This window comes from Bos mutus, chromosome 9 (assembly GCF_027580195.1).
Source record: "Bos mutus isolate GX-2022 chromosome 9, NWIPB_WYAK_1.1, whole genome shotgun sequence".
Classification (NCBI taxonomy): Eukaryota; Metazoa; Chordata; class Mammalia; order Artiodactyla; family Bovidae; genus Bos; species Bos mutus.
This window is the reverse complement of record NC_091625.1, coordinates 10,476,267-10,499,300: the sequence shown is the minus strand read 5'-3', so window position 1 is coordinate 10,499,300 and position 23,034 is coordinate 10,476,267. Positions and strand designations below refer to the sequence as shown.

Below are 23,034 nucleotides of genomic sequence, written 5' to 3'. Positions count from 1 at the left end.
GCTCATTCACCATTGCAGCTGTGATCTGTTCCTTTCCTCTCGCTGCGTTTCTCATTTATGCACAATATGATTTCATTACAATTTCATTCTTGAAAGTGTTAGTCACTCAGTCGTGTCTGACTCTGAGACCCCGTAGACTGTAGCTCAGCAGTCTCCTCTGTCCATGGAGTCCTCCAGGCAAGAATACTGGAGTGGGTTGCCGTTCCCTTCTCCAGGGGACCGTCTCGACTCAGGGATTGAACCTGGGTCTCCTGCATTGCAGGCAGATTCTTTACGGTCTGAGCCACCCTGGAAGCCCTAATTTCAATCTTAACCACAGTTTATTCTTTGTTCTGTCATCCACTCTTCACCTGCCTCTGCAGATCTGCACAGCCACACTGCAAGGTAATGCTTTTCCTCACCTTCAACCCCACTGTCCTGTGGCATCTTAAGCAGCCTCCTCACTTGCACCTCACAGCTGCATTTTTCTTAATAAAAAAAAAAAAAAAAGTTGTTAAAAGAGTAGCCCTACTAAAGTGAAAAACATCTGTTCCATCCGTTATTCATGTTGCACTCATTTATATTAAAAATACTTTTAAATCTTTGCATTAGAGAAAAGTGAAAGAGAGCCATAAACAGCCAGCTCACATATAACACATGTGAGCTGCCCTCCAATCATCCCTGACAAAAATAACTGCCTGTGTAAATAAGATTTCACCCTGCAAAACAACATTTATTTTAGAGGATAAAAAGGGAATAATGTTGATCTCATACAATAACCATAAGAAAGTCTAATCATAGAAAAACAGCAAAGTCATTTGTTCCAGCTCTTTAAAAATAGTTTAATCATGCAAAATCAACATAATGTACTCTAACATAAGGCCAAAATGTTAACCAAGATGAAGTGGCTTTTAGTCATTTTACAGGACATATATTTGGCACTAGTTATTAAAAATAATTGAAGGGACTCTAAACATATAGTTTCAGAAACGATCTTTTTAAACACAGCAGTAAACAAGAGAAACTATTGCTCTTTATACATTTTTGGCATAACACTGCCATACAGTTACAGGATTATAAAATAAGTGTTTCATAGTACCAGACATATCCAGAAACTGGTTACAGCTCCTACCACATACACATGGTATTGGTGCGCACAGACACGCGCAGCATTCTGTAATTCATCCTGCAGACGATGGCACATGGCGGAAGGCCCGCCGCTGCGGAAGAGACAGCGCTCACACCGGAAGGAAAGCACCCATCTTTCTGAGAATCATACCCATCCTCCTGAATACTCAAAATACAAAGGGCACTGAAGTTTCCCAACTGAAATGGTGACTGGACCCCTTTGGCCATCTGTCTTATCAGTTTGCACAAAGGAAGAGTGGACAGCTCACTGAGGAGACAAGCAAACCAACTTTGTACAAAGAGGAAAACAAAAGGCTTGTAAAAGGACCTAACGCTTGGTCCAGTTTGTTGCTCTTCGTTGTGATGGTTCGGGAGACACGGTTACTTTGCCATATGCAACCTATCACTGCCTCTCCTCCTTGGGTCTACAGCCAGCCCCTCCACTTAACCCAGTTAAAAGCACCAGCAGAGGAATTAGACCTGGTTCCGGATCACGTGATTATTTCTCTCCGTCGTGCAAGGTCTCAGTCTACCGTGGAGTAAGCGGAATTCAGGCTTCAAAGGAGAGCAGGAATGGGACTGTTTCCAAATAGGTACTGATTCCCTCGGCACGTGTAACTCAGGGCACGTCCCCGCTGGAAAGCTCTGCAGAGCCTGCCTCATCTCGTCCTCACTGCAGCCACTCTGGCAGTGCACAGACCTACAATCGGTTACATCTTCGTTTCAGCAGGGAGTCTCTGTCTTCTAATTTTGTGTTTCAATCGTGTTTTCCTCTCCTCCACCTGACACTGAACCCAGCAGAACTGACAAAAGTGTTCATCTGAGCAGTGAGTGCAGAACTTGGATGTTTCTTAGGACCAGAGCTTATTACACAACTAATCTCTCTAGTTAATGTTAACTGTTCCACAAACTCCATTATAATTTAAAAATGAAAATAGGATAAACTTTATAACTTCCATATATTTTACATATTAAAATATATAAGGTTTCTGATTTTTTTTATATATACATAAAGGTCTTTCAGCATAACAAGACAGCACTGGTGCCTTTTCCCTTTCATTTCATCTTTACTTTGAACCATTTTATGAAGACTTTTATACAGAGGCCTGTGAAAGAACAACCCAAGCAATATTTGATTGGAGATCAGAAGTTTTGAACTGGTGGGGGAAGGGGCAGGCAGAACTGGTATTTCAATGTTTCCTGAGATACATTTAGCAGTAATCTACACAGCAGATGTCAAATTGCTCACAATTTTTTAAGCAACTACAAAATGGTGGCAAATGAACTACACCAGGTATTTTTATGAAAACTGACACCCACTGAAACAGTGTATGGAGTTATGGAGTCCCAGGTGGCCCTCACGCCTCAGAAATCAGTAATTGCAGAGCGAGACCCTGGTCACTCAGAGGAGGTTCTGGGGACCCTTCCTCCACTGGAGGGCCTGCACCCAGGGTCGGCTCCCCTTCACCCAGATGGTTCTCAGCCAACTCCCCTTCTCTGAACTCAACCTCCAGGCAGAGTTTGGACCATAAAACAAAGCAGTTAACTGTATCCTCCACATAGACATGTTAATTCAAGGAAACAAAAATATTAAGAAGCCATTTCCCACAAATAACTAAAACAGTAAACTTCTCAACAAAAGAAGAAAAAAAGCAGATGACAAAAAAATATTTTCTCCAACCTAAGGTAAAAAGCAAGAACAGTACTGTTTAAATGTTTCTAATAAAACTACAGCATAAAAGTCCAAATTAATTTCAGATTCCCCCAAACATCTATTGGAATTAAAGTTCTAAATCATTTCTCTAATTCCATTTTCTACATCCATCTGCATCTAAAAACAAAAGACAGATAAATATTACTTGTAGAAACTGAGACATGTTTACAGTGAAAATTACAGCATGTAGCAAAATTAAGGAGAAGCATAAATAATGTAACCATGTAGCTAATCTTTCTTACTGTAAAGGCCTTTTGTCAAATGTAACACATGTTTGAACACGGTGGCTAAGTATACTCACTTTTGAACTGATGTTACTGATACAAATGGAAATGTCCCCAAAATGCAAAAGCACCAACCAAAGTAAATTTCACTAAAATAACTGATCTTCGTGGTTTGGAATGTTTCTTATGGCAAGATTTTATAATGGAGTAAAAATTTAAACTTCTGAATGAAAGCCTGATCACATTAGTTAAGGCACATCTGGACACCCCCAGGCATTCATTTATTTATAACTATATTATCATCAACTTCAGTAATTAGGAATTTCTAAAATACAGTCTGTCCCCCAGCACACTCTGCTGGGTGGGCTGGAACACGGGAGGAGGCAGGGCATACTCACTGTTACCCTAGAGATACCCACACAGATCTGCTCGTGGAACAAACAGAATTCAGAGGTGAAAGACATCAATACATGTGCACCCCTAACTTTCTATATTCTACTAACCCGTGCCATCTTTCTCTACAACTACACCTACATTTGAAATGATTTCCAGTGTGTCTAACTCCAGCTTACCTTACATTTAACAGAAATACCCCAGGAGAAAACAGAATGGATATTTTTAAAGTGGGAAACAAAATAGAAATCTTCAAAATTATTCCTATAACAAAGAATCCCCGCTCACCCCAAATAAACTTGAGAGCCCACAGATGCAATCAGAACCAAACAAGATCAAGACTGTCCTTTCCTCAGGTTAGAAAATAAAGCTTTTATAAGAGTCTCAATTATAGAAAGACAAAATAAAAGGGTTGATTTAGTTGCTCAGTAGATTAAAAATCAACCATAACTATACTATAAACTAGGGAAATTTAACTTTAAACAATTAACCAAATAGTCTCTCTCCATCGGGTCAATCAATTTTTGACCACTTTGATACGGATGTTTACTTACTAAAATGATTTTTTAAAGAGTGACTCAGATGTAACACTGTATTGTTTTCCTTTTTCACCAGATCATTCCTTCTGTCAGATTAAAGTATAAAAACTAGAAACAAAGTAGATAATTATATAAACATAACATTTATGTTTTTAAGACTTGGCAAAAAAAAAAAAATCTTGGAACTTCTCTGCTAACTCCTGAGTTATAAGTTCTGTTTTCTCCTTGAAGCTGAAAAAAGCTTTTTATCACAATTAAAATTCAAAATAAAGCTGTATCATATAATTTTGAACTGAGAACTGGACCTGACTCAGAGAAAGCAGACATATTTTCAGTTATCATTATTCTTTTCCGTTTCTTGTAAGATTGAGCATGAGAATGTATAATGGTATAATATTCTTAATGTTATAAACTTTTTCTCTACTTACAGAAATATATCTTATCATTCATTATATATCACTTTATAGTATTTCAAAATATTTTCACGTATATTATCTCCTTTGGGATATGAATGCACAAAATATTAGAAATAGACTAGACTAACCAAGCAGTATAACATCTATTTGCCATGAAACGCAAATTAGTATTTTATCAATAGCCAATACTGAGTATCCTCACAGTCCATGGTACAATGATAAAGTCTATAGAATTGCAAAAATTCGATAGTTTCTAGCTATTTGGCCATGCTCCACCGCATTTTTATAATAGCTTCTCAGTAAGTTTCTGCAAGCACATAGTAGGTTTTTAAAATACAACACATCAGAGTCAAACCCAGAGGGCTGTTTCATGTCTAGCACACACATAAAGACACACCTATAGATCTTATTTTAAAACTACTGAATGTACAAAATATTCTTAATAGAAAAAAAATTTAGGTGTTTGTAATTTTTATCTGCAAAATGAATGGCACTCTCTTACTTCTTTCCACTGAACAATTCTCTCATAAGTTATTTATAGATTAAATGTAGAACTGATACTGTTACATGTGAATATACCTTTCAAAACCAGCATGATAGAAAAAGGCCCCTATTTTAAATGAAAGCCAGGCAGTTTTTCCCTTGAGACTAAATATTCTCAAATTAAATGGTACAATCTAATCAAATCCCTAATTAGGAATATTCTAAAAGTTAAATTATTGAATGAAACATTTTTACTTTTAAGGGCTCTGATATACTACTAGCTTCTAAGTAATTCAGATTATACCCATTTTAGTATCAGTCTGCTGCTTATTAATATTTTAATATCTGGTCACAAAATTTTAACATTATGTACTTAGAAAGTGGTGTGAACACTTTATCATGTATGCAAAATTGGTAAGATATTTCCAATGTATTATATTTCTACAATTCAGCCCAATGTGACAACCTACTCTCATGCCCTAACCCTGCAAAATTGCTTATTGAGTTTGATGAGGCCATTAAAGAAAGAATGGGGCCATGAAAGAAATCTTTTTTTACATTAAAGTAAAAAAAGAAACTGAAATCCAAAAGCAGAATTGTTTCCCAAATCCTAATGCTCACTTCAGAAAAACAGAAGAAACATAAAACTGCTGTATTATGAGAAATTATAATGAGAAAATATTCTATATTTATTGGAATACATATATAACACACGTTATTAACATTCTGACTAAATAAGTCAGATTTGAGAAACAGTGATGTTTTATGTAAATTTCAAGGCAATAAAATCCTTCTAAAAGCATACTGTTGGTGTGTTTAGTTTCTAGAAATCCTTTGCTAAAAATCCTCAGATCAATAAAAGTAACAGAAGATGATATGATGTGATTAAAAAACAGGACATAGTAAAAACAGTAAAAATTCTTTGGGGGTTAAAGTGAGTAGATCTTCCCTTAAAAGCCTAAGAAACACACAAAGGCAATTTCTTTCTAAATGAAATTAAGTTTTTAAAAAAGGTCTATTAATTACTTTCATTATATTTGTAGGTATGCTGAAGTTCTCACCACAGTGTTTAATTGTTTTCTAATGTGTAATAATAATCAGTAACAATATTATAGGAAATAAAGCTATTTGCTCTTACCCAATTTTGACACATTCTGTGCTTACTAAAACTGAATACATGGGATATCAAATCTACTCTCAATTTCAAGGTCTGACAACTGAGATGCAGCAAATTGTATTTTTTTAAAGATACCCTGTGGGCTAAGCAGTATGAACTTCATAGTCCACGTAACACTGAGATATTCATGGTTTCAGGGACTACTGCCTTGTTGCCAGTACAAAATGCATGCATTTTAAAAATGAATAATTTCTCCTCTTATTTTTTAATTCTTTAGTCATTTGCATTCAGACACAAGCACCGAATTTATACAGAACAGCCATAAAAGGCAAGATTTTTTTCTTGTACTTTTGCATCAAAATTTGTTTTTAAGCACGTTAATACAGAAAAACATGTTTATTGTTTTAAACAAAGCAAATTCTTGAAATCGTACAGTTGACATTCTCTTCCGTCCCGTGCAAATGTCACTGTAGGAGACCATCTGAATGTCTAGATGACAACACTAGAAACGCAGGTACCGGCCGACACAGGTGGCTGATGAGAATGAGGCCAAGGGTGGGGAGAGAGGACCGGGAAAGAGACTGACAAGCAGGGGAGGGTGATTCCAAGTCCCCAAGAACATCCATCCTCCTTACCAGAACCTGCAAGTAAACACGCTGAGGTGCTGTTAAAAAAAAAAAAAAATCCAAATTCCTTTCTGAATACCTCAAAGAAGACCACATTTTTTTCTTGCACCTTAAACATAGGAACCTTTAAATCTGGCAAAGGTGTGGCCACATAATGAAATTATCCTCTCAATTTCCTCCAGGTATAGTACAGTCCACTCCAAGAACTGATTCCTATCTCAGCTATATCAAACACTCCATGATTACTTCCAGATACACTGAAAATAATTTAAAAGGAATTGTGTACAGGATGCAAAAATTCACATCCCCAGAGTGTTACAGGATACACTTACTCACTGGGTCTCGTCTTCAGACTTCTTTTTAAATATTAAATTCACAGCCACACAGACTAAAAACCAGGTGACAACTAAATGCTGACCACAGAAAAATCACCAACCGCCGGCTGCGCTGAGAAACGCGGCCTCTACTGCTCAGGACACGTCACAGCCTCCCCTCCCGGGGATACACAGGCGTGGGGGCCTTCTGATAATTCACGGCAACGCGGCGTCATCATGGGAACCCGCATCGCCTGGACTTCCACCGTCTTGGTTCCGGGTGTCACTCGCCTCATCCTTCTCCGAGGGAGATGCACTCTCCTTTTGCTCCTCGGGATGAGTAACTGTCTTTTCTGCCCGAGGACTGGAATTGTTTGCAACCTCATCCTGCCCTGGGTCTCCGGGCTGGGCGGCCTCGCTGCCTGGCTCCTCACTGGGCTTGTCCGTCTCTTCTGACTCCTTAGAGGCCACTTTTTTGTCTTCAGCTGCTTTACTGATCCCATGCGCGGCTGAAGAGGCGTTTTTGGAGTCTTTGGGTTTTTTGTGCATAGACATCGGGCCGTGCTGCCCCGCGGTGGGCGGCCCGGGGGGCTTCTGGGCTTTGCTGCCCTCGGGCTGTGCCTTCCTCGGGGGTCCCCAGATAAAATTCTCTGAGGGCGTGTAATGTTTCTGGGCAAACCGTAGGAGCTTTCTCCTCTCCCTTCTGTCTCTGATTGTGTACACGAAATACTCCAGCGCGCTCTGTTTAATATTGGGAATAGTATTTTCCACCAGAGCCTCATGAAGGATAAATTTTACAAGAGGAGATTTAAAACTTTCATATCCAAGCTCGCCGAGGCTTTTCAGAATACGAGTGATCCTCAAATAGTTGTGCTGAGACCTGGAAGCAGGTTGAATAAAATGAAGGAAGAAAATTAGGTGGGGTAAGAAGCCTGGGAATGAAAACTACTGGGAAAGTACTTTTGATGGAAGTGTAAACCATGAAAATATGCCTTGTAATGACTTTGCTAAAAGGAGCATTAGACTCCATGAAGAAGCGTAAAACAGAAGGTATTAAACCTCTGTGCCTCAGTGTAATGCCAATCTACATAAAACTCAAGTATATAAAATAAATTCTCCCTGGCTTGTTAGTTCTTCACATTTGAAAAACATTTAGATTCAATATGTATCCCCACGGATGTTGAATTATTATTTATAAGATACAGTGAGGATGAATATCGACTACACAAAGGTATCATTCCTGTAACAGGTAACCAGTGCTGGGCATTAGCTACCAGCCGAATGTACAATTTCCAGGGTCAGCTGGTCAGCAGAATCCACCATAAGAACCAACTCAGAAGGGAAGCAGAAAAAGCCATTCTACCTGGCTAGAACAATTCCGACAAAGGATGCAAAACTGACTTATTTAGCACAGCAGGGAGCGTGGGCTTTGGAGTCAGAACTGAACTCACATCCTGACTCAGCACCTGCAGCTGCATGAAATGATGGCACCTTGAAGGCTCAGCATCCCAGTCTGCAGATGGGGAAAAGGGCCCACACCTCCCTGAGTTTGTAAGAGTCAAACAAGCTGACCCATAAGCTAAGAATGTGAAACTTAAATATTAGACACTATTTAACCATATAAATGTTGATACTGGTACACTAAGGAGCACCACGCTTGTACCTATCATAACATAATCACCCCAACTCTTTTCCATCTGTGACCTCTCTTGCCTCATCTTTCCCTATCACAGAATTGACAATTTTGCCTTTAATGCCATTGATTCCAAAGATGCTTATTTCCCCAGATTGCACTAGTATCATCTTTGTCTGAAAACTAAGGCCATTATCAGATGAAAGCCTTCCAAACCTATTCTGTCACAATTCATAATCTCACCTCCCTGACCTCACTCAGCCCAAGAGTTGCTTTATTACAAATACCTGGCTGTGTCCAAAAGGAATCATTAATACATGATTAATTTTCATGTATTAATCACACGTGTCATCAATAGCCCAGGTGAGTTATTCACCCAATGCTGCTGCTGCTGCTGCTGCTGCTAAGTCGCTTCAGTCGTGTCTGACTCTGTGCGACCCTATAGACGGCAGCCCACCAGGCTCCCCCGTCCCTGGAATTCTCCAGGCAAGGACACTGGAGTGGGTTGCCATTTCCTTCTCCAATGCATGAAAGTAAAAAGTGAAAGTGAAGTTGCTCAGTCGTGTCCGACTCTTAGCGACCCCATGGACTGCAGCCTACCAGGCTCCTCCGTCCATGGGATTTTCTAGGCAAAAGTACTGGAGTGGGGTGCCATTGCCTTCTCCGATTCACCCAATACTGCCCCACAACCACTACTTATTCCTAACCTCCCTAAACCTCTTTACACCTCAGGCATTGAACTTTCTACAACCGTCACATATACTTGCTTGGCGTCCACAAATGCTTGGTATTCACTTAGGAATAACTAGCAACTTATTTGGGAAAAGTGGAGGATGCTGAATATTTGAGGAGTGGAAGGACCTGGTTCCAGGACCTTATAGTTTGAGACTTAGTTTGGACCAAACTAAATAAACCCTGAATGATTCAGGCTCACCAAACATTGGAAAAGACAAGTACAACAGTTTTCAATGTTTCCATCTTTCTGGGTGTTTACCAAAGTAGTGTTCTCTTAATAGTCAATAGTGTTCTCTTAATAGTCTTTGAAGGCCAAAGGATAAAACATAGCACAGATAATGCTTCAGTTTTATGAATCAAGTACCAGTCTTTTGAGACAATACCAATTGAGTGAAGTTAAAGACAAGGTGCCATTATCAGCAGGACCAACCTAGTAGTTAGGTTAGGGTAGCATCTACATGGTCTGGCATTTCTGGTGGCTCAGACAGTAAAGAATCTGCCTACAATGAGGGAGATCCAGGTTCGATCCCTGGGTCTGGAAGATCCCCTGTAGAAGGACATGACTGCACATTCCAGTATTCTTGCCTGAAGAATTCCATGGACAGAAGAGCCTGGCAGGCTACAGTCCATGGGGTTGCAAAGAGTCAGACACAACTAAGCGACTAGCAGTTTCACTTTCGCTACATAGTCTAATAACTTGGTAGTGAAATCCCAACGTCTGCTTCCTAAGTCTATGAGAAAGAGAGGCATGGTAAAATGGAATAATATTTTCCTTTAAAAAATCAAAGAGGAGTTATATGACACAACAAAAAATTTGCAAGTAGCTCAATTTCACATATCCAATCCAAGATGAATGACCAAGATAAAATTTTCTCTATCAACACATTCTCCAATTTAAAAGTTTACATAAGAGTGGAAAAGAACAAACACTTGGGTTAAAGTGAATAAAGATCAGGACTATGGAACAGAATTACACAAGAAAGAAACTGGGTGTTTCAGTATGATTTGAAACAAATGTCACCAAGAAATACAAAACGCCCCCACTCTCCTAATGTTGTGAGTAGACTCGGGTGGCTTAGCAGATCAAAGACAGAAGCTGGGCTTGCAGACAGAGGTGAGGCCAATGGGAAAGGCTGAGATATGTTCCCTCTTTGAGTCATGGTCCTTGTTCACTATACTTTATTTCACTTCACTTTCTTTTAATATTTTTCTCTGCTGGACTACTATGCTGCTGCTGCTGCTAAGTCACTTCAGTCATGTCCGACTCTGTGTGACCCCATAGATGGCAGCCCACCAGGCTCCCCCGTCCCTGGGATTCTCCAGGCAAGAACACTGGAGTGGGCCACCATTTCCTTCTCCAATGCATGAAAGTGAAGTGAAAAGTGAAAGTGAAGTCGCTCAGTCATGTCCGACCCTCAGCGACCCCATGGACTGCAGCCTACCAGGCTCCTCTGTCCATGGGATTTTCCAGACAAGAGTACTGGACTACTATAAACACACTGAATTCCCTGCTTACTCTAAAAGACTCAAGATACTATGCAGATTAAAACACACAAAAAAGCTGTACCCATGGAAAGGAAAACTGGTGGTGGAAGGAAGGAAAGATGACAGGGCGGGAAGGGTCAGGTAACAGTCAGGCTCCCCTCCGAGTCCCAAGCCAGAAAGTCATTTAACGAAAGCCTTCTGCTTCCAACCACCAATTAAGAGTGGTGGAGACGATTAAACCCCAAGGAGGATTTAGGCAGACAAACCTGGTTTGTTCACCACTTATTCGTTCAACAAATATTTACTAAACAAGAGTGCTATTCCAACCAAGAAAAAAAAAAAAAAAACAAGTTGGAAATGGAAGTTCTCTCAAATGACATTCGTGAGCACACAGAAGATGAGACATCATCAGATCCTCTTCTGAGGTTGACTCTTGGCATCCTTCATGTCAACAGACTACCTGCACACAGCTGTCTTTGAGGGTAATCCACAGTGCTTAGAAACTGTGCACAGAGAGCTGGGGGAGAGCTCTCTGCATCGCTTCAGTATAAGTGCTCTGTCGTCACTTAGTCGCTAAATCGTGCCAGACTCTTTGCGACTCCATGGACTGTAGCCCACCAGGCTCCTGCATCCATGGAATTCTCCAGGCAAGAATACTGGAGTGGGTTGCCATGTCCTTCTCCAAAGTGCTCTCTATAAATCAAATTTAACTTGAGTTATGAGTTAACAGGTCTTCTAGTCAAGATCGTAAAGTTTTATGCCCACATCTTGAGTGTTTTACTACAAGTCACCATTTTAATAATGTTGATTATAAATAATAAATAGAAGGCTCAAACAGTAATGCTTCTACTCACTTTACCAAAGCAAGATCAAAGTTATAGAAAAATACCCACAAAAAATTAGTTTATCAATGTACAAAAATGCTGTTTGGTGCAAAGACATATTTCTTAGGTTAGTTTTAATTTTTCTTCTCTTGGTATTTGCCCCATTCAGCTAATTATAATGTGCTAAAAATGTTTTAAAGTTGTTGGTTTTATAGTCCAGTGCTCATAAGTCACCCTATAATTAAGAAGAAAAAAGAAAAGGCCAGTTTGCATGCAAAGAAAATATTTTTTTAAATTGGGATATAAGTATTAATGAAAGTTATAAATATCTAAGCAAAAGAACACAGAAAATCAGTTCCAGATAAACTGCTAAAATTTTCTTCACAGGTGTTTCGATTTACTAACAAAAACTGGGCTTCTGATTTTGACCTATAAGGTGATTATTCTAATTTTCTCTCTTTCTAAAACATATGAGTACCTCTCAGTCTTATAAAGTGGTTTTTACAGTAAGTCCCCTACATACAAATGAGTTCGCTCCAAGAGCATGTTCTAGGTCCATTTTGCTCAGAAGCCCAACAAAGTTAGCCTAGATATCCAACTAACTTAATTGGAAATTTAGTACTGAACTGTAATAGGGTTATAATACTTTTCACACAAGTAATACATAAAAATACACAAAAAAATAAAGAAAACATTTTTAATTACAGTACAGTACCTTGAAAAATACCACCTACACCACTGTCGCTTTTATGCTTGCTTCCAGATATCCTGGGCTGGAAATAAAGATACTGCCCTGCTGTACTCTACACAGTACTGTTCAGTAAAGTACACAAAAGCACCGCCAATCGTAGAGAATGCACACAGGCAACAACGCACACCAGACCCGTGAGCTAACTTACAACATGGGACACGTGAACATACGTTTGCACCTTTGAAAGTTCACAGCTTGAAGGTTCATAAGTAGGGGACTTACAGTATATGTCATAGGCTTAATTATGGATTTGATCTAAGAAGGCACAGTGCCTGAGAAGCAGCCCGAGCTACCAGAAGCATACAACCCAGGAGAGGGGTCTAGAAAAGCCTATACAAACAACCACCACAAATGCTGAGAAACACCGTATAAACAGGGAGTGAGGCTACACTTGACTGTGGGCAGTAGAGTGGCTGCACGAATAAACAGTTCCGAAACCAACGTGAACGTGAAGTCGCTCAGTCGTGTCCAACTCTTTGCGACCCCATGGACTGTAGCCTACCAGGCTCCTCTGTCCACGGGATTTTCCAGGCAATAGTACTGGAGTGGATTGCCATTTCCTTCTCCAAGAGATCTTCCCAACCCAGGGATCAAACTCCGGTCTCCCACATCGTAGACAGACGCTTTACCATCGAGCCACTAGGGATGTCAAGCAGCCGTATTTCTACCTGGAATCTCATTCCTTTTTTTTTTTTGCTATTGTTATTGTTATTTAGTTTTGCTTTAGAATATAGAATGGGGAATAAAGTGCATTTCAGATGAGCTTTTGAATTCAAATCCATGGATCCACCTGCTTGTGGCTCTATGTGCCATAGAGAAATCCAACCCAGAGAAAACCCCGTGCCTTGGGGACTCAATGCAGGGGCTCTACTTACTCATTCAGATGCTGAAACCTTTCCTGCCAGTTAACAGCCCGGGCAACGTTTCCAGTTTTATCTATCAGCTTTATTCCAAAAAACTCTAACATCATTTTATAAGCCAGGAGGAATCTTCTTATTGCTTCCTTTGTTTTCTTGAATTCCTAATGAAAAAAAGAAAAATTCAGCGGAATGACTCAGAGTTACCAGGGCCATCAAACGGCAACATTAATTTGGCTAACTCGCATGAAATGAAATCAGCTTGCCTCACCTCAATTTCATAGGTAGTTAGTTCTTTAGCATAGAAGTTCAAGCCTTGTTCTCTCAGAGGGAAAAGCCTATGTTTTAGAGAAATAACATTTGTATATTAGTGATCTCTGGGAAGCACACGTGATTAAACAGGTCACGGTTCGAGAGAGAGCAGGCGACTGACCATTGGATGTAGGTGTGATTGTGTTCCAGCTTCTCGTAGTCCCCTTTCCACTTATTGAGAACTTCTTCAATGTAAACACCTGAAGAGGAAAGATTCAGAACATGAACCAGGTGTTAGAACATTGTTGAAGGCATTTTGAGACTGAATCACTTAAGCTTTGTGTTAAAACTTTTTAAAACGTAATAACAGCACACAAGAGCAATGCAATGCCTTTATAAGATGAAAACCCTATGCCACAGACTCAGTGGTGAAATAAGCCTAATTGAAAAGAAAAATCATGGCACCTCAAATCGCAGAAAACTCTATTGGACAGTTACTCCAAAGTAGAAGCTGGCAAACTGTGTCCTGCCATCTGTTTTATAAATAAAGCTTTTTTGGAACACAGCCATGCATATCCATTCATGTATTATGTATTTAAACCGTGGAGCTGAGTAGTTGCAACAGATATGGTATGGCCCACAGAGCTGAGGATATTTACTCAATGGCCCTGTACCAAGAAAGTTGGCCAGCCCCTGAGTTCTTGAAAGCCACTGAGTTCTTTAAATACTAGAGCAAATAAAAATGAAATGTATCCCAGGCAAAAAGGAAGGAAGGGGACAAAGGTGGGAGGGAGAGAATGCAGAGAGAAGTCGGAAAAGGGGAAGGAAAGGGAGGAAAGGAAAAGTAAAGGCAAAGGTGTTGAGTGCTTCCTAGCGGCAGGACCAGCCTGCAGTGCAGCCAGCCCGCTGAATCTGCCCAGCACCGTCTCAACCCAGCATTTCTGGAGCATTGCTCCTCCTGCTTGACTACTGAGAAAACAGTGAGATCTGCTCAGTCGCACACCAGCAAAACCAGGAGCGGAACACAGGTCTTTATGGTCCTGAAACGTAAACCCTCTTCTTCACCATGTCCTGTCCTTCTCCTAGAAGAACTTATTCGGGCAAAATTCTGCTTCCCAAATCTGTCTAGGTCCTCACAATTAACTGTAGCCACTTAGTCAATTTTACAGACCAAGACACGACAACATAATACCATTCTAAACATAGCTCATCTCACTACTGTATCCTCCAGAGGTCACCGGTTTGTATCAGAGAATCTCACGCTCAAGGTTTTCGGTAAAACGTTGCTATTTAATCCTCAGCCTATTGAAAACATTTACCCCTATAATTTCCTATTTGTTTCCCCTTCCATCTACCCTTCCTCCTACTTAATAAGTAAAATATTGGGCTGGCCAAAAAGTTTGGTCAGTTAGTGAATATGTTTTTCAATAAAGTTCTTCATGAAAATTAAAAATAGTCCTTTTATTTGTACTTAAAACCTAACAAATTTTTAGTCAACCCAATACACGTCATTGAAGGCTTATGCTTACTAACAAGGGTGGTGTGTGTGTGTGTTCAGACATACTGGGGAGGAAAGTGTGAACAGATGTAATTTATATAATAAACTAGAATAACATTTTATGTGACCATACCTAAAACTTCTGACCCCCACTAGTCTTATAAGATTTCCAAATAAATATTTATGATAAAGATTACCCCCCAAAAATTAATTGCTTTAAGTTATTTCTCTAAATTACTATCTCAAAAATAAATTCACTGTTAGAAATTAAAAAAAAAAAAATTAAGTTAAACATTGTCATTGTCTCTATCCTCAATGTGTTCAGTATTTGAAGGCATTCCTTTGGGTAAATTTTATCAAAGTCACATCAGAGTCAAATTAACAATCTACCACTGCATTTCTTCAAAAGTTTTTCTTACCCCAGGTCCTAAAAAACCAATTAATTAATCTTATTTCAATTAGTATATAAAGCAGTTTCCACCATTAGTAAATAAAACAGAGCATTTTCACCTAGAGGGTTCCTTCCAAATCAGAGCAGACTTCTGGGACACCAGAAAATAACTAAAGTCAAGTGGATCGGGCCATGTCAGCAATACACCCTCCTTCCCAACTGGTTTGTCTGCCAGTGCACAATGTAGGGAACTCCTTAGGCATTTCTTCAGGCAGTTAGTTCATCAAGAACTAACTTGGTTCTGCTTTGCAACCCATGACCCTCATTCCCTGATTCACCCTGCTGTGAATTTGGCTCAGTTTTCACTGAGAGCAAAGAGCCGCAGCCAGGGCCATCTGGTCACCTCACAGAGACAAGGGCTCTATGGAAAGCAGCCATTTTTCCGGCTTGACCTGGATAAAGTGAGACTGCCCACCACGAAGCACAGTCTGGTGCTGGGGGCAGTCAAGCATAGGTACCGTGGGGACTGCACCCTCTCACTGTAAGTTTAGAAAAGACCCTGGGAAGGCACCTGCAGAGCTGTGGAGGGCAGGCTTATCTGACAGAGCTGTGTGGAGACCTGCAGTGTGCGTAGCTCCCTCCCTAGGATACTGAGACGCTGAAGTGAGGCTCCTCTAGCTTCCTGACCTTGAATCTGAAAACCAACAGGAAAGATGATCCCAACAGAAACATCAAGTTCAATCATGCTCTACAGACTTTTGGGTTATGGCACAGTGAAAGGAACACTAAATTCTGGAACTGAGACCCAAGTCTATGATGGAGTGAACCAACCAACCAGTCATACCAGCCTCAAGATCCAGTGACTTCATCTTTAAATTGAGGAAACTGAATTTGTCCTCTGCTAATGTTTCTTAATAATCTGATACCCTAGCGTTCTAGAAATCTCCTTTTTTCCTCTCACAAAAATGGCCCCCACTACCTTCCAGACAGGAGTCCTCACTGTAAAGAGGTGGTGGGAAGGAATTGATAATCCTCAGGTTACTCCTCCGGAATCTGCCGAGTGGATGCTCACAGCTCAAGGGTCTAGACTCTGGGGACACAACAGACTGCAGGGCAGAGCCAAGCCAGACAACGAAACAACACACTGAGAATGGACCGAGCTGGGAATAAACAAAGAACAGCTACTGCTACTACTACTATTTAAAGTTTGCTTTTTACCAAAGTAGCGGATTACTCACCATCGGGCTTAAATGGAATTTTATTCTTATAAAAACGAAGATTGCTCAAGTCATTTTGATATCGGATATCTTTGAAGTTCTGCTAAAGGAAAAAATAAATCAATCTCCAGCACATGGACATATAAGGAAGGCACAAGGACCTTCCTTGTACATTTGCTCATTGGCACCATAAAATAACAGAAACAGAAGGGAAATATTTTACAGTTTAGAAAAAAATCATTCTATAGTCTTACTGGGTACTGGTGTCGGTATTTGTACAAATCCCTCGCAGCATAAAAACTTCTCTTTGGCTTGGCAGGTGCTTCAGTGGAATCAGTCCCCTAAAATAAACGGGGAAATTCCATTTACATTTTGAAGCAAGACATTTTCGCCGAGGAATTTTCAGAACAAACTTGAAATAACAAGCACACATAAAGAAAGGCTGAACAGTGTCCAGCTATCCATTGAGTGAAGATATTTTAAATGTCCTTTTAATAATGCTTACTAGCAACATTTGTTGGCTCTCTCATTTGCTGACTTGAAGCCAGTAACATTTGTTCTGAGGTGTTTTACTAAATAAAAAACTTTATTATTTACCAAAAGCCTATAGAGGCCAAATATTATGGATCAGTATCTATTAGAAACAGAACTTACAATGAATTAAAGACCAGAGGTTAGACAAGTGATTTTACGACAAAACTTATTTTTAAATATTTTACATAACATGAAAAGTGTTAAGATAATAAGTCAATCCTACAAAGAAGATTGTCATCAATCTTGCAATGTTTAGCTGTACTTGGAAGTCAAGTAATATTTGTGAAGGGAAAGGGGGCTTTTAAAACAAACTAGCTTTCTAAACTCCATCCTTTACAGTATACAACAGGCACACAAAGGCATGAATAACCTTTGTGTTAATTCAGTGATAATACAACGTGATATAAGGTGTGTGTGTGTGTGTGTGTGTTAGTCACTCAGTCGTGTCCGACTCTTTGCTATCCCTCAGACTGTAGCCTGTTTGACTCCTCTGTCCATGGAATTTTCCAGGCAAGAATACTGGGGTGGGTAGCCATTCTCTTTTCGAAGGTAGCAGATTTCAAACATATACACACAAAGTAGTGTAACTCTCAGTTGGAATGAACTTCACATTGTAGTAACCTGTACGTGGTAGTTTACTTACACTTTTAAAATTCTAAACAAAATTCCCAACCCCACGGCAATTTTTAAAGGATAAGATAGAAGTCAGTATAATCAGTTCTCATGCTCTTAACTCCACGTGCTATCATAGTGTACAAGAACGTGCTTTGGGTCCAGAGTCACGCAGAAGGGCAAAGAGACTGCTGAGGAAGATGAAACAGATGACAAAGCTGAAGTCTGAATATTCATTAAGAGGTTCACCCACCTTTCCTCATCAGCCCCCGCCCCTGTTGGTGCTGACAGACCGGCATCCACCAAGCAGTTTCTGAAGCGGCATGATTCTATTACTACAAGTACAGAGTGACTTACTTTAACTCCAAACTAGCTGATGTTTAACAATAGCTGCTCCTTACATAAGCAAGGAAAAGCTTATATTCTGGTCCTCACCACACATTTCAAAATAGCTCTGCCTAGCAGGTTTCTGGATCTCTTTAGCCTATGCTACAACCCCATGACTCATCATCCCAGAAGCATAAGGAAAGCACTTTTCCACTTACCAGGCACATATATTATTTCATTTGATTCTTATAACCCACCTGGAAGGCCATCAGGAGTGCTTCCATCTTAGAAACAAGGGAACCCAGGCTTGGAATAAAGTTCAATAACTATCGCCCAGAGCCCAGCAATAGGGCCAGATGGAAAACTCCAGGCTGGAGGCTCCAAGTCTGACTAATTGGGTCTGAATCAATTTCAGCTCCACCCAATGCGAAGGACTGTCATAGAAACCATGGTAGAATATCAACAGTTCAAAACTAGGAGTCAGGACACTCGGGCTGAGTCTTTAACTCAGCTGCTGATGTGTGAGGATGTTAACTGCATCTTCATTTGATCATCAGCGAAATGAGAATGACTCACGCCCTACCTATATTTCCCAGGGTTATGCTGAGAACGCCTGCCTCCTCCAGGCTCTAAATGCGCCGGCCTGCCAGCATCATCCATGCTCCCTCCCCTTCCTGTTCCTCCAGGCTCTCCTCCCCACTCCCTTTCACCTGCTCAGCCACAGATTTTGTTCCTTAATATTTTATCACTAATTCCTGTGTCCCCAAAACTTCCCTGTTTTCTGGGTCATTGCCTTCAGCAAACATGCTGTAGCATCTCTAATCTTAAACATGTATCAACTAGGACTGACCCAAACTCCCCTCAAGACAGATCCATAGCTTTGCTCTGGTTTATAGCAAAACATCCCCAGAGAGTTGCCCATAGTCCCTGCCTGTCTCCCCTTCTCTCACAACCCTCCCCAATCAGGCTATCATCCTCTGCACGCCATCAAAATGGCTTTTATGAACATCACCTAACACGTTCCCACCTCACTGAGCAGCTTTCCCAGTGCTCCACCCAGGTGACTTCCCAGCAGCACTGGGCCAACTGACATCTCTCCTTCTGAAACACTGTCACACGCCACACCTGCCCCAGTTTGCTTCTGCTCCATCTCACTGGTCCCCCCTGGGCAGCCTCATCTTTGACTTCTCTCCCTCACATGGTCTCCATGGAGCAGTGCCCAGAGCCCGTTCACATTTCTCATGCTCCTTGATGACCCCAGATCTTCCCATGAATTTAAATACCTCCATTCTTACATGCTGACGATTCCAGTCCTGGACTGAGGCTTCACTCATAATGAACTACTCATCAACTCCCCTTGGATATTTTATAGGATACTAAACTCAAGGGCATTCTTGATTTAACCTCTGATGCTGCTTGCTACCTTAGACTTCCCCATCTTGGTTAATGGCACCGTCATTTGTCAAATACTCACTTGCACTAGGAATACAGCAACAGAGCTGGTGAAAAGCAGTTTTTCTACTTTTTAGCAGTCTAAAAAGTAGACTGGGTTAGACTTTAAAGGTAGCTCCATTAGTTCTTGCAAATGACCATGGGGAGTAGGGAGCAGGTAAGGTGGACATTCAAAAGCAGCATTAAAGAGTAGACATTACATGGTGATCCTGACAAGAAAAATCAGTCGTTAAAGGGGAAAAGAAAACATTGAAGCCATCTACCATTTACTGGGGTTGTGATTAACTGATTGAAACATGAATTATAAAACTGTTTCATATAGATGGACCAGGTTAGCTGGACGGAATCTGAGATGTTTTTTTGTTTTGTTTTGTTTTTTTGACATCCCAAACTTCTTCATTGAGATACAGATCAGATCAGATCAGATCAGTCTCTCAGTCGTGTCCAACTCTTTTCGACCCCATGAATCACAGCACGCCAGGCCTCCCTGTCCATCACCAACTCCCGGAGTTCACTGAGACTCAAGTCCATCGAGTCAGTGATGCCATCCTGCCATCTCATCCTCTGGCGTCCCCTTCTCCTCCTGCCCCCAATCCCTCCCACCATCAGTCTTTTCCAATGAGTCAACTCTTCACATGAGGTGGCCAAAGTTCTGGAGTTTCAGCTTTAGCATCATTCCTCCCAAAGAAATCCCAGGGCTCATCTCCTTCAGAATGGACTGGTTGGATCTCCTTGCAGTCCAAGGGACTCTCAAGAGTCTTCTCCAAAACCACTTCAAAAGCATCAATTCTTCGGCGTTCAGCCTTCTTCACAGTCCAACTCTCACATCCATACATGACCAGTGGAAAAACCATAGCCTTGACTAGACGGACCTTTGTTGGCAAAGTAATGTCTCTGCTTTTGAATATGCTATCTAGGTTGGTCATAACTTTCCTTCCAAGGAGTAAGCGTCTTTTAATTTCATGACTGTAGTCACCATCTGCAGTGATTTTGGAGCCCAGAAAAATAAAGTCTGACACTGTTTCCACTGTTTCCCCATCTATTTCCCATGAAGTGATGGGACCGGATGCCATGATCTTCGTTTTCTGAATGTTGAGCTTTAAGCCAACCTTTTCACTCTCCACTTTCACTTTCATCAAGAGGCTTTTCAAGTGGAAGGGAAAAACAATGAATTCACAAGGCAAGACAACCAGCTGCTGCTGCTGCTGCTAAGTCGCTTCAGTCGTGTCCGACTCTGTGCGACCCCATAGATGGAAGCCAACCAGGCTCCTCTGTCCCTGGGATTCTTCAGGCAAGAACACTGGAGTGGGTTGCCATTTCCTTCTCCAATGCGTGAAAGTGAAAAGTGAAAGTGAAGTCGCTCAGTCGTGTCCGACTCTTCGCAACCCCACGGACTGCAGCCTACCAGGCTCCTCCGCCCATGGGATTTTCCATGCAAGAGTATTGGAGTGGGTTGCCATTGCCTTCTCCAGACAACCAGCAGCAGGGCCAAATTGACAATCAGGTCTCCGGTTCTGCCGCAGGTGACAGGCAGACTTGGGTCTGCACCTCTTTCCCTGGATAATCCTGGGCAAACTTCTCTTTCTAGGCCTCAGTTTTCTCCAAAACAGGAGTTCAAAAGAGCAACTGCCACCACACTCCACTCCAAAAATTGCAGCTGGAAAGAACATGTGTATAGCACAGAGCCTGTACAGTTTGCTGCTGACCCAAACAGATGACTGTCAAGAGGGATGAGGCAGCCTTCCTGTAAAATATACCTGCTGATTCCTCTGCTAGAGCCGAGACACCTTGGTCTCCACTTCCCACCCTCTTCCCCTCAAGGCCGAGGAGGAGGGCCTGACCCAATACCCCGGCCTGTTAGAGCTGAGCCAGGCACCCTTCAGAGGCTTGGCCATGCAAGTCCTCCCTTCTAAAGTTTCCTGATTTCCTGATTTTTCAGTCCATCAGAGGTTAGAAGGGTTACTAACCTCTCCTCCGAACTGAAGGAGGCAGATGACTTCAGCATATCTGGATCAACAAGTCTTCTGGATGAAAAAAAAAGATGTTTGGAGCATGCCCTGAACTCCTGGGTTAGAAGGCCTGACTTGGAACTCTGGCATTTTCACGTCGGATGTGGACCTTTCAGAGATTCCTAAAGGCTGGAGACCCCGCTGCAGGGAGAGGGTTCGCTGCCCCCACCTCATTCTAGGTGATTTTTTTTTTTTTTTTTAACCAATAACACGCACTAGACAGGTTTTCACCATCCTCTATTCTCAGGCAGGTTACCCCCACCCCGCCTTCCATCACCCGGCTGCGCTGCGGAGGCTGAGAAGACACTCCGCCAAGTTGGGTTCTGCTCGGGGTGGCGGGGGGACCCTCCGGCCGGTGCCCGCGCTCAGGCCCCAGGCCGTCCGCGGGCGGCCCGGGGCGACCCCAGCGCGCAGGGCCTGGGTCCCGGGGCGGCCGCAGGAGGACGAGCCGCCGCGCCCGCGCGCGCCCGGGCCCTGCGCGCTGGGGTCGCCCGCGGCCGCCCCCCGCCCCACCCCGGCCCGAAGCCCCGGCGGCCGCCTACCTGCTCTGCGCCTGCCGCCTCGGGGTCCGGCTCCGGCGCGGGGCCGGCGCGGAGCCGGCCGCCGGCTCGCTCCGGGGGCTCCTCGGGCTCCGCGGGCTCTGGGGGCTGCGCGGGCTCCCGCCCGGGGCCCTCGCCGCCGCCCGGCCCTGGCTCCTCGAGCTCGGGCTCCGAGTCTGTCTGCCAGGTGGAGTCGCAGTCCTCCACGGTGGTGGGCTCGCGCACGCTGACCCCGCCGAGCAGGTTGCCCATCGGAGAGGCGGGCGCGGGGCGCGGCGGGGCTGCGGGGCGCCGGCTCCGGGCTCCGGCTGGCGGCGGCGCTAGGGCCCGGGCAGGGCCGCGGCCGGGGCGCTGGGCGGCACCTCGGCGCCCGGCCCGCTCTGCCTGCGCGCGGCGAGCGGCGGGCGCAGGGCGGGGAGGAGCCCGCGGCCCCGGGGCCGCCGCCCGCGCCCGAGCCCGCCCATCGCTCCCGCCTCCCGGCCCGGCGCGCGCCGCTCCCGCCGCGCTGCCCCTCGGAAAGCCCTCTGCCCTCGGCTTCCGATCCTCCCTGGGCTTGGACCGGGGTCAGAGGAGGTGTCGCCGTCTGCGGGCGATTCCCGTCCGCACTCCGCCTCCTCTCCCGGCCGGTCCTGGAGGGAAAGATGGATTGGCCGCGGCAAGAATTCGCAGCTGCTGGGGACCGGGCAGCAAACCCGAGCTACGGGGACTGCGTCTGGGCTGACACTCGCAGCGCCGCGGACACGGAAAGTCAAAGCTGTAGCCACCTCATCCAGGCAGCAAAAGCAGCGAGAACCACCAGACGCTCACACGCATCCGTGCATGGTTTCGCTAATACCCACTCTGCATCGGTGCTCGAAATAGAATGAAAACTCAGGAACCTTGACCCCTTGTCTGTTTGAAATGGGAGGGACAGCCAGGGAAAGGGTGTCATAGAAGTAATTAAAGCGGGCTTCCCTCGTGGCTCAGCTGGTAGAGAATCCGCCCG

General features: G+C 43.0%; 1 protein-coding gene across 2 annotated transcripts; it reads right to left on the bottom strand.

Annotated features, from left to right (window-relative positions):
• Positions 1 to 472: 472 nt before the first annotated feature.
• Positions 473 to 22,550, bottom strand: OGFRL1 (opioid growth factor receptor like 1). 2 transcript variants are annotated; one of them, XM_070376184.1, is made up of 7 exons: positions 22,053 to 22,550; positions 16,831 to 16,917; positions 16,598 to 16,679; positions 13,652 to 13,730; positions 13,490 to 13,556; positions 13,237 to 13,382; positions 473 to 7,813 (listed from the first exon to the last, which is right to left on the bottom strand). In XM_070376184.1, the coding sequence occupies exons 1-7, from the start codon at positions 22,299 to 22,301 to the stop codon at positions 7,150 to 7,152; spliced, it is 1,374 nt and encodes a 457-aa protein (XP_070232285.1). In that variant the 5' UTR covers positions 22,302 to 22,550; the 3' UTR covers positions 473 to 7,149. The 2 variants fall into 2 exon arrangements, with proteins under 2 accessions (XP_070232285.1, XP_070232286.1); XM_070376185.1 differs by having other exon boundaries at positions 16,598 to 16,676; positions 22,053 to 22,549.
• Between the last annotated feature and the right edge of the window lie 484 nt (positions 22,551 to 23,034).

Excerpts from the sequence above, each read along its gene's own strand:
- OGFRL1 (XM_070376184.1), bottom strand. The coding sequence starts at position 22,301 with ATGGGCAACCTGCTCGGCGGGGTCAGCGTGCGCGAGCCCACCACCGTG. Across the intron at positions 13,731-16,597 it reads AATTCCATTTAAGCCCGATG|GTGTTTACATTGAAGAAGTT; the intron begins GTGAGTAATCCG and ends TTTCCTCTTCAG. Across the intron at positions 13,383-13,489 it reads TAACTACCTATGAAATTGAG|GAATTCAAGAAAACAAAGGA; the intron begins GTGAGGCAAGCT and ends TTTTTTCATTAG.